Here is a 16,772-nt window from a genome sequence, read left to right on the forward strand (position 1 = left end):
CTCTGCTTGCCGGGAGCCAATCAAAAAAAAGAAGAAGAAGAAGAAGAAGACGCAGCAACAAGCTACAACAAACAACAAGCAACAAGCTAAAAAGTAGCCAACAAGCAACTCACAAGCCAATTAAGCCAAAAACAAGACCAATTTCTGCAATTTTTTTGTGGGTTTGGCATGTCCACTGGACACCATCTAGATGGAGGAGCATCAGCTCCATGATTCTCTTACCACCTGGGGCTCAGGAGAAGCATTCTCTCTAGGCACTACAGTTCTTGCATGTGGCAATGTGTTATGCAGTAACTGCCCACCTGCCCAGCCATCTGCATGAAGCCACCTCCTTTCTCCAGGCCTGGAGGTGCTTTTCTAGCTGACATGCCATGTCTGTGTTTCCCAGGGCTAGGTCCTCAGCCTGGTAGGGCCACACTGGCCTGTCTGACTGAGCTTGAGGTGGAGAGTCTAATGGCAACTTCCCCCCTCACCAGGACCCTGCGTGAGATCAGGCAGGCTTTGGAGAAGCAGCAGCAGTGTCCTATTGTTTCTGCTGCAGGTAATGAAGCAAAATTCCTCTTGAGTGTCCTGAAGCCTGTGCCCCTTGAGGTGCAGAATGCAAACATACAGGATTGATGTCGGGGGGAGGAATCATTAATTACCAAGTCCACTCTACATTTGTGCCCAGATGAGTGACTTTTACGTAGTCTTATACATAAAATATCTCCACAGTTCATTAACTAGTTTAACATGAGTCAGAGCTGGTGGATTGACCTCCTTGGAGAATGAAGTCCTCTGTTGATCCACAGGTTCAGCATAGGTATGAGAAGGGCAAGCTTCCCTGGCAGTGTGCTTCAATCCTGGCCAGGAAAGATGAGAGGGAAAGTCAGCCTCTGGGGCCCATTTACGACTAGGTCTCTATGCTGAAAATGACAGTAAGAGTGACAGTGCTTAGGTGAGACTGAGGATACCTCTCCTCTGGGGACTGGACATGTCTGAGGCAAGCTGCCAAACCTGAAGATACAGGGAGCCTTCAATCATGGCTAGATGGGTGGGAATGGGAAGTATCACCATGTGACAGTTTGTATATGGAGACCACAAAAGCGTGGCTTGGCAGCGGATACTGGGCTCACTTGCCCCAGCCTGCTTTAAAGAACCCAACAGTTTATAATGGCATAATCCTTTGTGCAGGGTGCCATTACACCTACACTCTGTGCATCCCCAGAAAGTATCTCTATGGAAGCCTGTGATAATGGGAAGGAAATAGCTTGCAGAATTGTAGCTTATTGTGGAGAATTTCACAGAGGAAGGAGGAGAGCTGTGGATAGTGGAGGGATGGTGCTAGTTTACAGGTGGAGGACATCCCCAGGGAGCAAGAAATGGTATTGGTTGACAGAGGGAAGAAGACCGCTCCAGGGAGCAGGGAATGATGCTAGATTGCTTACCTGAATTCCTGTGTCTTTTCTTTTCCAGAGGCATATTTGAGTGACAGTTCTCCAAGGTCCACCAGGAATTCACTGATCACCACAGATCTGGCCAGCTTGTCCCCTCGCCAGTTTGTTGTTTACCGCTTTGGCTGCACTGTGATTCGCCTGCTAAGCAGGGCCTGCTCCCACCCAGCTGTGGTACTCATGTTGGCTCAGACAGTCCCAGACCAAAGTTACCAAAGGGTCCAAGAGGCTCTCCAAAGCCCTGGAGATTCCTACTATGATGCTACCAACAGGTTCCTGTATATATGTTCAGCACGCCTGGAGAATGCCGGGGAATTTATAGCCATCCTGTTGAATGCCATGGCATGGATCAAAGCAGGTATGAGTGCCAGCAATGGGAGCAGGGTGTCTGCTATTTATACTCTATCTGTGACTCAGCAGGTGAGGAACAGGTTCTTTTATAGGCATGTCTTCATAGCCCCAATAATTTCTTTGTTGCTTGGTAAGAGTTTGCTGTCTGGGAAAAGTTTGGTTTTCTTTGCTCCTGGACACAGCTCTATCTAGAGTCCTGCAGTGCTGCTCTACGTGACATCACTTGTGTTATTTCCTTTCTCCAGATCCTTCGGCCCTTTCTGGCCTGGATACTGTGTCCCAAAACTAGGAACAGAGGAGTAACTTCAAAGGCCCTGGGCACTCTCCAGCAGTAGGATCACAGCCCAGTACAAGGGAGGCTTTCACTGAGTGTTTGAATCCTTTGAGAGCCAGGTCTCCAGCTGTTAAAATTATAATTATAATTTGTATTAACATGGTGCCCAGTCATGGACCAGAACCCCATTGTACTAGGTGCTGCACAAATTCAACATGATAGTCCCTGCCCCAAAGACCCTACAGCCTAAATAAATCTTGGAGTCAATGGAGCTATGCTGATTTTCACCAGCTGAGGATTTAGCCTTGATTTCACTCTTATTTTCTATCCCTTTGCAAGCTTCAGAACTGATGAGTGAACAGGTCTGTTCTTTAAAGGTGTTTGCACAATTTTTTCCATAGCTCCAACGCCTGATTATCATTACATCACTGCAGAAAGCAGCTAGTGGTGTTTGTGCGTCACAGTGGATCATTGGCAAGAGAAAGAGAGCATGCATCTACCCTGTAATTTACTATGCAAATCACACAACAAGGAAATGTCCGCCCATCACATGCAGAGCTTTGGAATTCAGTGATGCTTCAGAGCCACTTTCTATAAATTCAGCTAATGAGTTTTAGCAGTCTCTATGCTCCTTTTGAGCTACTGATCTGAAACCAATGGAGCTGAATCCCAAAGCTCCTAGATCATCCCCAATCTCAAGATTCCCCCCTCTGGTCACTGAACCTAATTACGCTTTTGTTTATATCTATATGTATGTAGAAAATAGGTCTAGGTGTATGCTAGATGGGTTGTACATGTCCAAGGATAGTGAAAGTAGCATACATTTGCTAGCTGGGTTGGCAGGCTGCTGAGTATCCAGGTTGATTCCTTTAATTAACTTTAGGATAGCATCATCATCAATCCAAGTTAGACATTCCCCATAAAGAAACATGGCTGGTGGTTTTTCCATATACCGGCGGCCAGAGGGGTTGTCTCAGGACTCTGAGTATCAGGTTTGAAATGTCTGGAACTATAGGTTCAAATACCATTAAGCTCAGCTCAGCCCTTCATCCTTCTGACCAACATGGAGTTTGCCTTAAAAGCCAAGGTCCCATCTTCCTGATGTGGACATCCAGGACTTGCTTCTCTTTTGTGAGAATAGAAGCAAGCCCTAAAGATCTCATGGCACTTTTTGTAAGAAGAGGGGTTTGTCCCAATGTCCTTGGTGAACCTTGTTCTCCCACAACTACAGCTTGTCTTTGGTTTGTTGATTACCCCCTTGCATCACTGGAAGGCGGCTACACATATAGGGCCAGATTTTCAATGGTGATGGGCGCCTACCACCACAACTGCAGTCCTCAGCATCCCTGAAAATCAGACCTATAGAGTGTAGGACATACTTTGAATTCCATTGGAACACAATGTATTACACATGTACAATGTTACTGTGGCATTCTGAACATTATACTGTCAGATTGACCAACTTCATCCTTGCCATTACAATGTGTAATTCTGTTTTTGCAATGAGGCGTGGATTTGTGATTATTTCTCTCTCTCTCTCTCTTTCTTTGTTTAATCTCTTGCTAATTAGCATTAGTAAAGGAGAAGGAAGTTATTGTTTCTAGTTGTAGCTGTCCTGTGGTTCCACCAGTCACAGTCCCTTTGACACTATCAGCCTGTCTACTGTGGGGATTTGTTCTACAAATTCTTACTGATTTTAAACCTGGTTCACATAAACTAGTTGTAAAACCCAACTGCAGTGTTTGGGGAAACTTCCTCAGTGTGTATGGAGACCCTGTGTCTCTCACTGTCATCCTCCATTCTTTCTAAAACTGTTTCTACTGGACAGATGCTTTGGTTACTTTTGCCTTTGCTGCTATTTTGTCTGCTACCATGTGCACTCAGTGGAGAGGCTATTTAATGGCTAACGAGGTTACACGTTTGGATTAAAAGGACTCTGATCGCTTTTAAGGGGTGTGAATGGGGTCTGACTCTGTCTACTTTTGTCTTTCTCCAGGATCGACAGCAGCTGCCAGTGCTCATTCTTGCTTTCAGATAGAACTCAACAGAGGCATCACAGCTCTGGCCAATGCCTTTTTCCAGTGTTCCTGGGGAGCAGTAGAGAAGGTAGTTGAGATTATGTGACTTCCATTAGTGGCAGTGAAAATCACACATGCAGATCAAGGGGACAGTGGATTAGAGCAGTGTGAAATGTGCTCCAATACAGCCAAAATTTGCCTGGTTTAGCTGGGTTTGTTGCAAATTCAAATTTCATGCAAGGTTTGTTGATGCATTAAGGAACCTCCTGAGCATACCTGGGGCTGATTGATGGTTTTGATGTGAATTCATTACACTTTAGTGGGTTTACGTGGTATCAGCACCAAGCTCGGAGGTGCTGCTGAGTTCCACTTTTAACAACCCAAAAGTGGAACATGGGAAGCATGAACCTCAAACTTCAGGGGGAGTCTATACTCTGCTCTCATTCCACATCCAAAGTGCCCTTTGATCTCAGGGATGAATAGTGATCCACAGTACAGAGCAGAGAATAGAAATTTACCCTTAGTCTACAAAGCTTAAAGAATGCCTTCTTCAGATGAGTGGCCTTCTACCTTCCCTAGTATTTGCTTTGTATGTGGAGTAGAACCAGACACACAATAAAACCTCAGGTCTGAAGTCTCCTAAACCATGGGGATTGTTCAAATTCTAGATCTGGATCTGAACTCAGTGGTGTATGTCCATTGCTAGTTTAGATAAAGAACCTCTGAATGGCAAAAAGAAAAGGAGTACTTGTGGCACCTTAGAGACTAACCAATTTATTTGAGCATGAGCTTTCGTGAGCTACAGCTCACTTCATCGGATGCATACCGTGGAAACTGCAGCAGACTTTATATACACACAGAGAATATGAAACAATACCTCCTCCCACCCCACTGTCCTGCTGGTAATAGCTTATCTAAAGTGATCATCAAGTTGGGCCATTTCCAGCACAAATCCAGGTTTTCTCACCCTCCACCCCCCCACACAAATTCACCTGGATTTGTGCTGGAAATGGCCCAACTTGATGATCACTTTAGATAAGCTATTACCAGCAGGACAGTGGGGTGGGAGGAGGTATTGTTTCATATTCTCTGTGTGTATATAAAGTCTGCTGCAGTTTCCACGGTATGCATCCGATGAAGTGAGCTGTAGCTCACGAAAGCTCATGCTCAAATAAATTGGTTAGTCTCTAAGGTGCCACAAGTCCTCCTTTTCTTTTTGCGAATACAGACTAACACAGCTGTTACTCTGAATGGCAATAATTCTGCAATGAGAGGCAGCAATCCTCATCAGGTTAGTTAGTTAATTTCCCTGCAGGACTTTTGCAGTATACAGTGTGATCACAGAAGAAACGTTGCTCTTTTGATTGACCCTCTGGTGTTTACACTGTTGTTTCCTTACTCTTGGTGCTCATTTTAGGATCCTGCAGAAGACAAACCATCCACATGCTTTGACTCCCAGACAATATTTGAAGAACTTCTGAGCATCCGAATGTCACCAGATCCCCAATTCCTTGAGAAATCCCAACATGAGAGGTACTGGAGATCAACACACAGTTAAAAACAATTATGAGCCATATCAACTGGGAGGAAGAATTGAATCAGAAAAATGTGGATGATAATCGGGAGCTGTTTAAGAACACTTTACTAGATGGCGCAAAAGACACAATTCCACAGTCAAGGAAAAAGGCTTTTTTGGTTAAAAAAACAACCTAATTTAGAGGGGAAGTAAAGGCAGCTAGCTAGAGAGATAGAGAGATAATTGACAAAAGGGAAAACTCATAGTAGTGAACATAAATCAGAAGTTAGGAATTGTGGAAACAAATTTTAAGGGAAGGGACACAAGGAGAAATCTATGGCCAGCAGAGTTAAGGACAATAAGAAGAGGTTTGGGTGGGTTTTTTTTTAAGTATATGAGGAACAAAAAGAACCCTGTCAGTGGAATTGGTCCGTTAGCAAATGGAAATACTAGAATTATCAATAATAATGCAGAAAAGGCAGAATTGTTCAATAAATATATCTGTTCTGTATTTGGGAAAGGACAGTTGAAGTAGTCTCATCGTATGATGATAACACTCTTTCCATTCCACTAGTATCTCAGGATGATGTTAAACAAGAGATACCGTATATATTCGTTCATAAGCCGAATATTTTTGGTAAAAAAGTGATGCATCAAAGAGCGGGGGTCAGCTTATAAACGAGTCTACACCAAAATTTGATGATTTTAAACTCTATGAAATCATTGAATTGAATATCTAATACATTGTCATTTTTTTTACCTGGAGCGTCTGCAGGCATGGAGGCCTTCAGTTCCCTGTGGCCGCAGTTCGCCATTCCCAGCCAATGGGAGCTGTGGGAAGTGGCTGAGGGGCTCCATGCCTGCAGACACTCCAGGTAAACAAAACATCCCAACCCGCCAGCGGCTTACCCTGACAGGCCGGGAGCCAAAGATTGCTGACCCATTTATTTATGTCAATACTGCAGCCTTTTAAAGTTGCAAAGGCTTTGTTTAGTGGACTAGATTGGTTTGAACGGAATACTAAAAGAGCAGTGCTGCAGATCTGCATGACGTTTGACCCATGCATTTCACAAAATGCTCTGCCTTACAAGCCAATCAGAAAGATAGAATGAACGATAGTACTATAGCAATGGTGTCAGTCCGCTTCTGTGTAATTGATCTCTTCATGCATTTCTACCCATGGACCTCGTAAGCCTTAAGCCAATGTGAAAATATATAGAGATAGAATCTCTAATAAAATTGAAATAGCCTGTTATCGCCACAGACATGCCAATCTACAGGGCTGCTTTGAAATAAAACAAAGAACAATAATAATTTGACAGTGATAAAGCAGGTGATATTCCTCTGTAAAGTCCTAAAAATCTGTAACTACAATAATAATCATCTATTTTCATACTAGTATTTAAAATGAACAACAGTGAAATCAAAAGAAAAAGGTCTGCTTATCATGCAGCGTTCAAACTTAAAGTTGTTGAATATGCAGAAGCAAACAGTAATTGCACTGTTGCTCGTGAATTCTGTACCAATGAGAAGCAAGTAAGAGATTGGCGAAAAAATAAAACAACGCTAAAAGACATGCCAAGAAGCAAGAAAAAATGTCCAATGAGGTGCGCTTCATTTCCTGAGCTGGAGAAAGACCTACATAATTGGGTTGTTGAATGTCGACAAAATGGGTACATTGGCACTAGAAATGGAATTGGTCTGTGTGCTCTGCAAATGTCGAAAGATGACAAATACAAGTCAGTAATGCCATCAATGCTTGTCGCATCAGTTGGTTGGTGTACTCGCTTCATGAACCGTCATGGTCTCTTGGCTTCGTCAGTGAACAAAGATAGTGCAAAAACTGTTGAGAGATCTGGAAGAAAAAAATAGAATCTTTCCAAAGGTTTATTATAAAATATCAAAAGGAATATGCATTTGAACTGTCACAAATAGGAAATATGGACGAAACACCGATGACATTCGATCTCCCGAGCAACAGAATGGTAACCAGTGTTGGTGAAAAAACAGTTTTAATTAAAACCACTGGCCATGAAAAAATCCATTGTGCGGTGGTTTTATGATGTTGGGCAAATTGATCAAAGCTCCCTCCTGTTGTTGTTGTTTTTAAAAGAAAAACCTTGCCTAAAAACATGAAATTTCCTGCTGGTGTCATCGTACGTGCACACGAAAAGGGATGGATGAATGAAAGTGGGACTATTGAATGTCTGAAAAAAGTGTGGAATAAGAGACCAGGAGCACTTTTCAAGAAACCTGCTATGCTTGTCTGGGACATGTTCAGGGCACACAAGATGGACGAGGTGAAAAATGTGGCCAAAAATATGAAAACTACTTTGGCTGTAATACCTGGAGGCTTAACTTCAGTTCTACAATGTCTTGATTGTTTTTTTGCTTGATGTCTGCCTGAACAAACCCTTTAAAGACAGGCTACGCAGAGTGTGGTCTGAATGGATGTGCTCAGGCATGGCAAAGTTGACGAAAGGCAGGAATCTTATGAAGCCAGAAATCAGTCTGGTCGCCCAGTGGATCAAGGACGTGTGGTGTCCATTCCCTCGGAAATGATAGAAAAATCATTTAGAATGCTGTATCAGCAATGCACTCGACGGGTCAGAAGATGGTGCCACATCTTGTTGTGATGACACAACAGAGGCTGATGATGAGAAGGAATCTGAGTCTGAAGTCTACAATGACAATGCAGGTGCAGCTGTGACTGAAGCAGAGTTTAATGAACTGTTTGGTGAATCAGAGACTGATTCAGACTTCGAAGGATTTTAAGACTTTTTAAAATCTCATATTGTTTTAAGTTACTTGTTTTAAATATCCATTTACTGATTTTAAATATTGACTGTAATTTTGAAGGTGAATACATATTTGTTCAGTTATTATTATAACAACAACAGGTTTTTCATTAGATTGCATTAAAATAATTCTAGCAAAACTTTTGAATGTTTCCTGTGACACCAGCTTTTAAAATATAGCAGGGGTTGGCAAACTTTGGCTCCTGGCCCATCAGGGTAAGCTGCTGGCGGGTTAGGACGTTTTGTTTACCTGGAGCGTTCACAGGTACGGAGCCCCTCAGCTCCCAGTGGCCGCGGTTTGCCGTTCCCAGCCAATGGGAGCTGTGGGAAGTGGTGTCTGGGAACGGCAAACCACGGCCACTGGGAGCTGAGGGGCTCTGTACCTGTGAATGCTCCAGGTAAACAAAACGTCCTGACCCGCCAGCGGCTTACCCTGATGGGCCAGGAGCCAAAGTTTGCCAACCCCTGAAATATAGGGTTGGCTTATGAAAGGGTCATACAGTTTTTACTATTTATTCCTATCCATCTTGGGGGGGTTGGCTGATAAACAAATGGGCTAATGAACGAGTAAATACAGTACTAAAGGTAGACATGTTTAAATTAGTCAGTCAAGATAAGTTGCATTCAAGAATTTTAAAAGAGCTGACAGCTGACAACATTAATGTCGATTTTCAATAAGTCTTGGGACACTGGGGGAGTTCCAGAAACTGTAAGAAAGCGAACATTGTGCCACTATTTAAAAAGGGTAAATGAGATGGCCCGGATAATTATAGGCCTGACAGTCTGACATCAATCCCAGGCAAGATAATGGTGTGGCTGATAGGAGATTCAATTAATAAAGAATTAATGAAGGGTAATATAATTAATGCCAACCAACATAGATTTATGGAAAATAGATCCTGTCAAGCTAACTTTATATCTTTTTTGATGAGATTACAAGTTTGGTTGATAAAGGTAATAGTGTTGATGCAATATACTTAGACTTCTGAAAGGCATTGGACTTGGTACCACATGACAATTTGATTTAAAAAAAACTAGAACAATATAAAATTAATTATGGCCCACATCAAATGGATTAAGCTAGCTAACTGATAGGTCTCAAAGTATAATTTTCAATGGGGAATAATCATGGAGCAGATGTGTTTCTAATGGGGTCCCACAGGGACCTGTTCTTGTCCCTACTCTATTTAATATTTTTAATGACCTGGAAGAAAAGAAAAAAATATCCCTGATAAAGTTTGTAGATGACACAAAATTGGGGCAGTGGTAAATAGTGCAGAACACAGATCATTGATACAGAGCAATCTGGATCGCCTGGTAAACTGGGTGCAAGTAAACTATATGAATTTTAACACAGCTAAACGTAAATGTATACCTCTAGGAATACAGAACATAGACCATACCTACAAGATGGGAGACTCTATGCTGGGAAGCAGTGACTCTGAAAAAGATTTGGGGGTCGTGGTGGATAATTTGCTGAACATAAGATCCCGGTGCAATACTGTGGCCACAAGGACTAATGTGATCCTTGGAGTCGTAAACAGGGGAATCTCAATTAGGAGCAGAGAAATTATTTTACCTCTGTTTTTGGCATTGGTGCAACAACTGCTGGAATACTGTGTCCTGTTGTGGTGTCCACAATTCAAGAAGGAAGTTGATAAATTGGAGAGGGTTCAGAGAAGAGCCACAAGAATGATTAAAGGATTAGAAAGTCTGCCTTATAGGGATAGAATCAAGGAGCTCACTCGACTTAGCTTAGCAAAGCGAAGGTTAAAGGGTGGCACTGCTCACTTGATCACAGCCTATAAGTACCTACATAGGGAATAAATATTTAATAATGGACTCTTTGATCTAGCAGAGTAAGGTATAACAGAATCCAACGACTGGAAGTTGAAACTAGACAAATTCAGATTGGAAATAAGCCGTACATTTTTAACGGTGAGAGTAATTAACCATTGGAACAATTTACCCAGGATCCTTGTGGATTCTGTGTCACTGACAATTTTTACATCAAGACAGGGTGTTTCTCTAAAAGATCTGTTCTAGGAATTATTTTGAGGAAGTTCTCTGGCCTGTATTATATCGGAGGTCAGACTAGACGATCACAGTGATCTCTTCTGCCCTTGAATCTGTGAATCTATTAATTGCTCCATGTGGAATTACAGCGCAAAAGTGCTGTACATTCCTATATTGAGTTTTTGCCTAATTAGATAATTGGTATATATCTCGCCTACTCTTGTGTTAGTCTACTTTGCTTCTGCTTTCAAAGTTGCATTTGGATACAGATCAAAGCCATGGGTGCAGCTGTTGCCACTGATATTGCATCCGAGTTGAGTTTCTGACTATGAGCCCTGGAAAGGATCCCAGAGAATGCTTTGCATGCAGTGAGAGAGGTGTGGTCTACTGGTCTGTGCACTCTAGGTTCTAATACCCCGTCTTAGCCTCAGTTTCCCCATTTGCAAAAAATGGAACTAATATGACTTACTTATTTCACATCAGGGGCTATGAGGTGTACTTAATTGATATTTGTAAAGTACTTTATTAAAATTATTGCTATATAAATGTAAAGTTGTAATGAGGATGAGAGATGTCGCAGTTCCTTCTCCTTCAATCTGCCAGGAAGAGTTCTATGAGCCAAATAACAATGCAGGCTTTCTGCAATGATTTATTAAAAGAGCTACCACTGAAAATGGGCAGCGTAGCTTGAGGGTGATGTGACAGCTATCTACAGGTACATGAAGGGTCTAATACCAAGGCGGGAGGAGGATTGCGATAGGATGGACCATTGAAGGAATAACAAGATGAGACTGAGCTAAGGAATATTTAAACTAAATAGCAGGGGGAAATTCCCAGCGATTAGCATTATTAGACTGTCTTCTCCACACGCACAAAAATGGTGGAAGTCTCATTGCTTGCTTTTGGTTCCACCCCTTATGCTACATGAATGTTCTCTATAGGACAAATTTCACAGTGTACTTATGCTGCATGGACCTGCAACAGGTGCCCAAAATATGTCAAACCCACCCAGAGTCAAGGGAGAGTTGGAATGTGCCGGATATTGAGTAGCTTTGTTAGTTGTAATAGCTTTTTCTGGAGAAAGGAAACTATGAAGTAGTCAGATTTTGCTCTACTGAAGCTATGTGGGCCCTAGGGAAAGGGGTGGGATTCAGAGCCTGAGCCACAGCTTCAAAGCACTGTCTACACAGCTGTTTTTACAGCACTAGCACAAGACCTGCTAGTTCAAATCTCTAGACCTGGGCTGTGTAGACATCCCCTATCAGACTTGCTTCCAGGCTTGCGATGAGTTTGCAAGTGAATCCGTTCACTCTCTCATCCTCTTTCCCCAACTGCCTTCCCGTCTATTGCAGGTGAAGAAGGAATTAAAATGGAGACTCGAGAGTGATCAGAGGAGTCATACTGGAAGTACATGTTGTGTTTTCTGTGTCTAGATTGCAACATTACCGATGTTTTCAGCTTCGGGCGGAGATTCAAGATATGATGCAAAGTTCAGGGAGAAAAGGAGCAATGAAGTGGAGTGGTGAGAGCAATAAGAGAAATGCAGATTCCTCTGGCATTGAGGTCAGTTGCTTATAGGCTGTGGGCCTGTATCATAGGGCGACCCCACGTGGCATGCTCTCCTGCCGCCATGGCATGACAGGCCCACCCATCTTACTTTCCATCCTTCAGAGTACCCAGAAATAGTCCAAAGTGTCCTTGAGTACAAATGGCCCTTGTGGGGATAATTTATTACAGAAGAAAAAGTCGCGCATATAACAATCCCAACACTGTAATCCTGGTAATACATCAAATAGAGCTCTGGCATTCCATGCCCCAGCTCTCTGGCCCAGCCCTGGTATCCCTCATCACATCTCGGTGTCCCTCACTGTGCCCCGGCTCTCCAGCCCAGCCCCCATGTTCCCCGCCATGACCTGGCTTTCCAACCCAGTCCCAGCATCCCTCACCATGCCCCAGCTCTTCAGGGCAGCCTCTTTGGCCCGCTGGCTTCAGCTCTCTGGCTCGAGGAATCAGAAAACATCTTCCTCTCTTGCTCTCAGCCTCCAGCCTTCTCTGGCCTTGACTGTCTCAGGTTCAGGAAGGACAGCTGGCTAGACCCTTCACTGGCTTCCTGATAATTCCTCCCCCTTTCCAGAGAGGGTGTACTGAGAACTTTCTGATCTCTACAGCTTTCCTCAGAGATCCCCCTCCAGTCTCCTGAATTTTCTTAAATGACACTCACCAGGTCTTTCCCTGACCTTTTATAGTCTCTGGTGCTGCTCACCCTCTTAACTGGCCAAACTGGGAGCCCCTATTGTGGCGCAAGAGAGCTGTACCTGCTTCATTCACAGGTGCCAGCCACCGTGTGACAATCTGATTCTCCTTCAGCTCAATCAGTTCTTCCCTGATGTTATTCCATCAGTGTCAGTGGAATTACTCCTGGTTTTCAGCAGCATAAGAGAGAGGAGAATTAGACCCCTATATATTGAAGAAGTTGAATTTATGACATTTTCCAGTCTTTTATTTTAAAATTTCCACCGTTGCCTCAGTTTTGAGGAGCGTGGTTTAATGCATCCTAAAGGGGCAAGAAGGTCTGAAAGTGCTAAGCACCTGCACTCTGGAAATCTGACCCCTTGAAAGATGGGCACACAAAATTTCTAGTAAGTTTTGAAAGCCTTGTTTGTATGACAGACAGCCAGCCAACTCTTAGAAGAGAATAGGTGCTCCCCCCAGTGCCACTGCTCTACCACTCTCTATTGTCACTCTTGGTAAGACAACCCGGGGGCTGTACTCACAGCCATTGCTCTGGTACTCTTTCTTCTTGATGGTATTACAGCACCTGTGACCTCCCACATGGCTTGCACATCTAACCATCCCCAGCAGGGACTCCTGCTGGGAAAGGCTGCGATTAGGTAATGTGAGCTCTCCAACACTTTTTATCATAATTATTCCACCTCTGCATCCAAGTGCTGTGTATTTCCATGTGGAAAGGATCGGGGCTTCAGTTCCTTTGAGTGTCAGTTGGCTTGGTTGCACACTGGAGGGCTCTTTAGATTGAAGGGTCTCAATAGCCTGTGTTTTCTTGTGGAAGGTTGCGAAGCTGGAGAAGATGCTGGATGGGCTAAATGAGGAGTTCTTCCAGCTTACAGTGCAGGCCTTGACAAGCCAGAAGGAGGAAGAACTACTGGACCAGAAGCTCAGAATCCAGGAGGAATCATTTGCGGTATGAACCACTTTTCATAGACTTGGTGCATTTACCAGCTTCACAGAGGTGTCCACAACAGCTCACCTTCGCCTTGGTGCAGCCCCTAATGATTCAGCCTCCTGTGCTGCAAAAGGTGAGGGTGAAGAGCCAGGATAAGTGAACAGTTCAGACATCCCTGAACCAGTTGTCTCCTTTCCTGCAGACCCATCAATTCCAGTATCATGAGTTCAGTTCATCAGAGAAGGGGAAAGTTTTTTCTCCAGGATAAAGTCTTTTATCATGCAGTTTGCCCTGTACGGTTGTGTTCCCATCACTTAGTCTCCTATTGTGACACAAATGGCATGGCATCATTGCTTCATGCAGGCTGACAACCCTGTGCTCCAGGAAACTAGCCCCAGAATATAGGTGGCAACAGACGGTCAGACATTTACCTATGCAGATCCAGCCAAACAAGATATCTGCTGAAGCACAGGGAAAAGGAGAGGAAAGCTGGTCTTGGATTCTGCAAGCTTATTGAACTTCGTGGTTATTAATAGAACCCACACTTCTCTAAGCCCCTAGCAGGGCATGGTGTGATCTAGAAGTCGGATAACTTTATAACATGTATGTGGGTCTCCATAAGATCAGCTTTTGCTAGAACAGTAAGGCAGTGTAGACTAGTGGTTTGAGCAGGGAACAGCATCAGGACTCTTCAGTTCTATTCCCAGCTCTTTGCCTGGCTCCATGTATGATCTTGCACAAGTCACTTTACTTCTCTCTCCCTCCGTTTCTACATCCATAAAATGGGCTATCAGTGATACTTTCACAGCAGTTGTGAGGTTTAATTCATTGGAACATGTAAAACACTTTGCAAACTTTTATGCTGCTACAGAAGTATTGAAAGGTATAATTAATCACAGTCCAGACATTGCATGTAGCTACAGACTCCAGATGAAATTGCAGCTTTCCAGAGCCCTCTGTAGAAAACTTTGAAAAACATTCAGTTGAGAACTAGTCCTACTCCTGTCTCTCATTTCTTGTTGTTCTTTTCCTTCATATCTTGTCACAGTGAGCAGTTGCATGAATATAGGATTTCTATTTCCTAAGAGTTCATCAGTCAGAGCTTTCTGTTTGTAGCATCACAGATAGTTGCTGTGGAGATGGATTATGAAGCAACCAAGGTTTGTGACTTGCAGTGGGGATTAAGCAGCAGGAGAATGAAAATCCTGGTTCTCTTTATGCAAATATGTCCCTTTCAGTAAACAAGAGGACAAAAATATGGATATAAAGGGAATGGCTTCCACATGGAATATATTCCTGGAGGTGGCTGTGAATCTTTAATAGATGATGACCAATGTTATAATTTGGTAACCAAAATAGTCAGTGTACGATAGTGGGTATGTCTACATTGCCAATGGAGGTGTGACTCCGGTACATGTAGACATACCTGAGCTAGCTTTGATCCACTTAACTCAAAAAGCAACTGCACAGACTTCAGTGCTGCCACATCTTCATTGCTATTGGTGCCCAAGCTAACTACATGAAAGCTAGCTCAGATATGTCTATGTATGTGCTGTAATCACACCTCTGATTGCAGTGTAGACATGCCCACTGAATCTGGGTCTTAGGATGGATTCCCTATAAGCAAAGGATGATAATAGTTGCACATCGAAAGCATTTTTGAACCCTTGATCTTGGTGTGCTCTACAAAGGCGGGTATTGTACAGACATGTGATTGACAGTTTTTCATTTGCTCAAGATCACTAGAACCCAGGTCTGGTTCTCAATGCTACGTTCTACCCACTAAACCAGGCTGCCTCAGGAAAGATGTAGCTGCCAGTTGCTGCTGTCTAACTCCATGGGAGTGTGCTGTTGTTTTATTTTACATTTTTATGGCAGACACTGGGCAGGATTCATGAGGAGGAAGCACAACACTTCACAGAGCAGCTAGAATCCTGGGCCGCGAAGAGAGACCAGGCCCAGTTGCTGGAAATTAAGAGGAGCTGTGTTGCTCAGAGAATTAAAGACACAGAATCTGATCTGTTTCATCTTCTGCAAACCACAACGGCTACCAGCTCATCTCCTGAAGGACTCCAGCAATCCTTTTGTACCAGCTAAAAGCATCCAACTGATGATGTTCCATCATTGCTGGGGCGAACAGCACTGTGCACCAAATTTCCATGGGACAGTCATACATGTACATACACACAGTGACATGCATATATGAGGATACACAACCTTCAATACGCACACATGCATGTTTTGGGTTATTTGGGCACATATCAGCAGATAAATACATGCACAGAAACAAAGACACTAATGAATATAGTTTGATACAAATACATATGTTCATGAACAGACGCACATGTACAGAGGAGATGTTCATATGCACACTGATTGATGCATGCTGTAGTTCTGACATATATACATTCTTTACAGCTGTGAAGGCATAGACTCAAATGTATTCCTACTGGCTGTTAATCATCCATAATTATGCAGGGCTGAAAATGATATCAATGTTCTTAATTTGGTTCACTGGTTCTGAATGTACCACTCTCAATAAGTGAGACAAAAAGTGAGTAAGAAATTAAACTCTTCACATACATTGTAGGAAATCCCTGCCCATCAGCAAAATAAATTATGTGCCTCTCATGCAGGCTACACCCTTAAGGTTATTTGTTTTCCTGGAAAAAAGGTTGCTTTCATCCAACCTGGTCTGATTTTTAATAGCTTAGGAACATTAACTCAAGCAGTAATGTCAGTTCCAAGAAGTGTGGATCAGGAAATACCAAAGACATCTGTGAGGATATTGCGATTGTTGCCCCTCATGCTGAATTTCATAGGCCTGTTATCAAATGGCTAATTAATAATAAAACTTGGCCCTTTCCATCCATGGATCTCAAAGCAATTTACGTTGGAATGGTGAAATTCAAACATAGAAAGAAAAAAATGTTTTAAAAGGTAAAAATGCCAGCGGCGGGCGGGGGAGGAATAGTTGCTGTGATTTATGGAGTGGATTTTAAAATAATTTATTTGAAAAACTTCAGATCCAAAACACACGTGGGAGTCCAAATCATTCTTGTTCTTAGGTTAAAATGACAGTTTTGTATTGTAAATTATTCATGTCAAAAACCAAGTGAAATGAAGAAATAGGAAAACAAATGGACAGAATTTTAGCTAGTCTGGTCCTTGTTACTGTCCCA

At 43.0% G+C, this 16,772-nt stretch overlaps 1 protein-coding gene across 1 annotated transcript in view; it reads left to right on the plus strand.

The window, feature by feature from the left end:
- The window catches only part of LOC125625464 (uncharacterized), a 49,836-nt gene extending 33,615 nt beyond the window's left edge, over positions 1-16,221 (plus strand). Inside the window, exons 38-44 of the mRNA XM_075122202.1 lie at positions 389-541; positions 1,456-1,791; positions 4,055-4,164; positions 5,494-5,609; positions 11,840-11,969; positions 13,477-13,608; positions 15,469-16,221. Of these exons, the coding sequence (XP_074978303.1) occupies positions 389-541; positions 1,456-1,791; positions 4,055-4,164; positions 5,494-5,609; positions 11,840-11,969; positions 13,477-13,608; positions 15,469-15,687 (1,196 nt within the window). The 3' untranslated portion in view covers positions 15,688-16,221. The remainder of the gene's footprint in view (positions 1-388; positions 542-1,455; positions 1,792-4,054; positions 4,165-5,493; positions 5,610-11,839; positions 11,970-13,476; positions 13,609-15,468) is intronic.
- Positions 16,222-16,772: the final 551 nt, after the last annotated feature.

The sequence above is a fragment of the Caretta caretta genome, chromosome 22 (genome assembly GCF_965140235.1).
Source record: "Caretta caretta isolate rCarCar2 chromosome 22, rCarCar1.hap1, whole genome shotgun sequence".
NCBI classification, from domain to species: Eukaryota; Metazoa; Chordata; order Testudines; family Cheloniidae; genus Caretta; species Caretta caretta.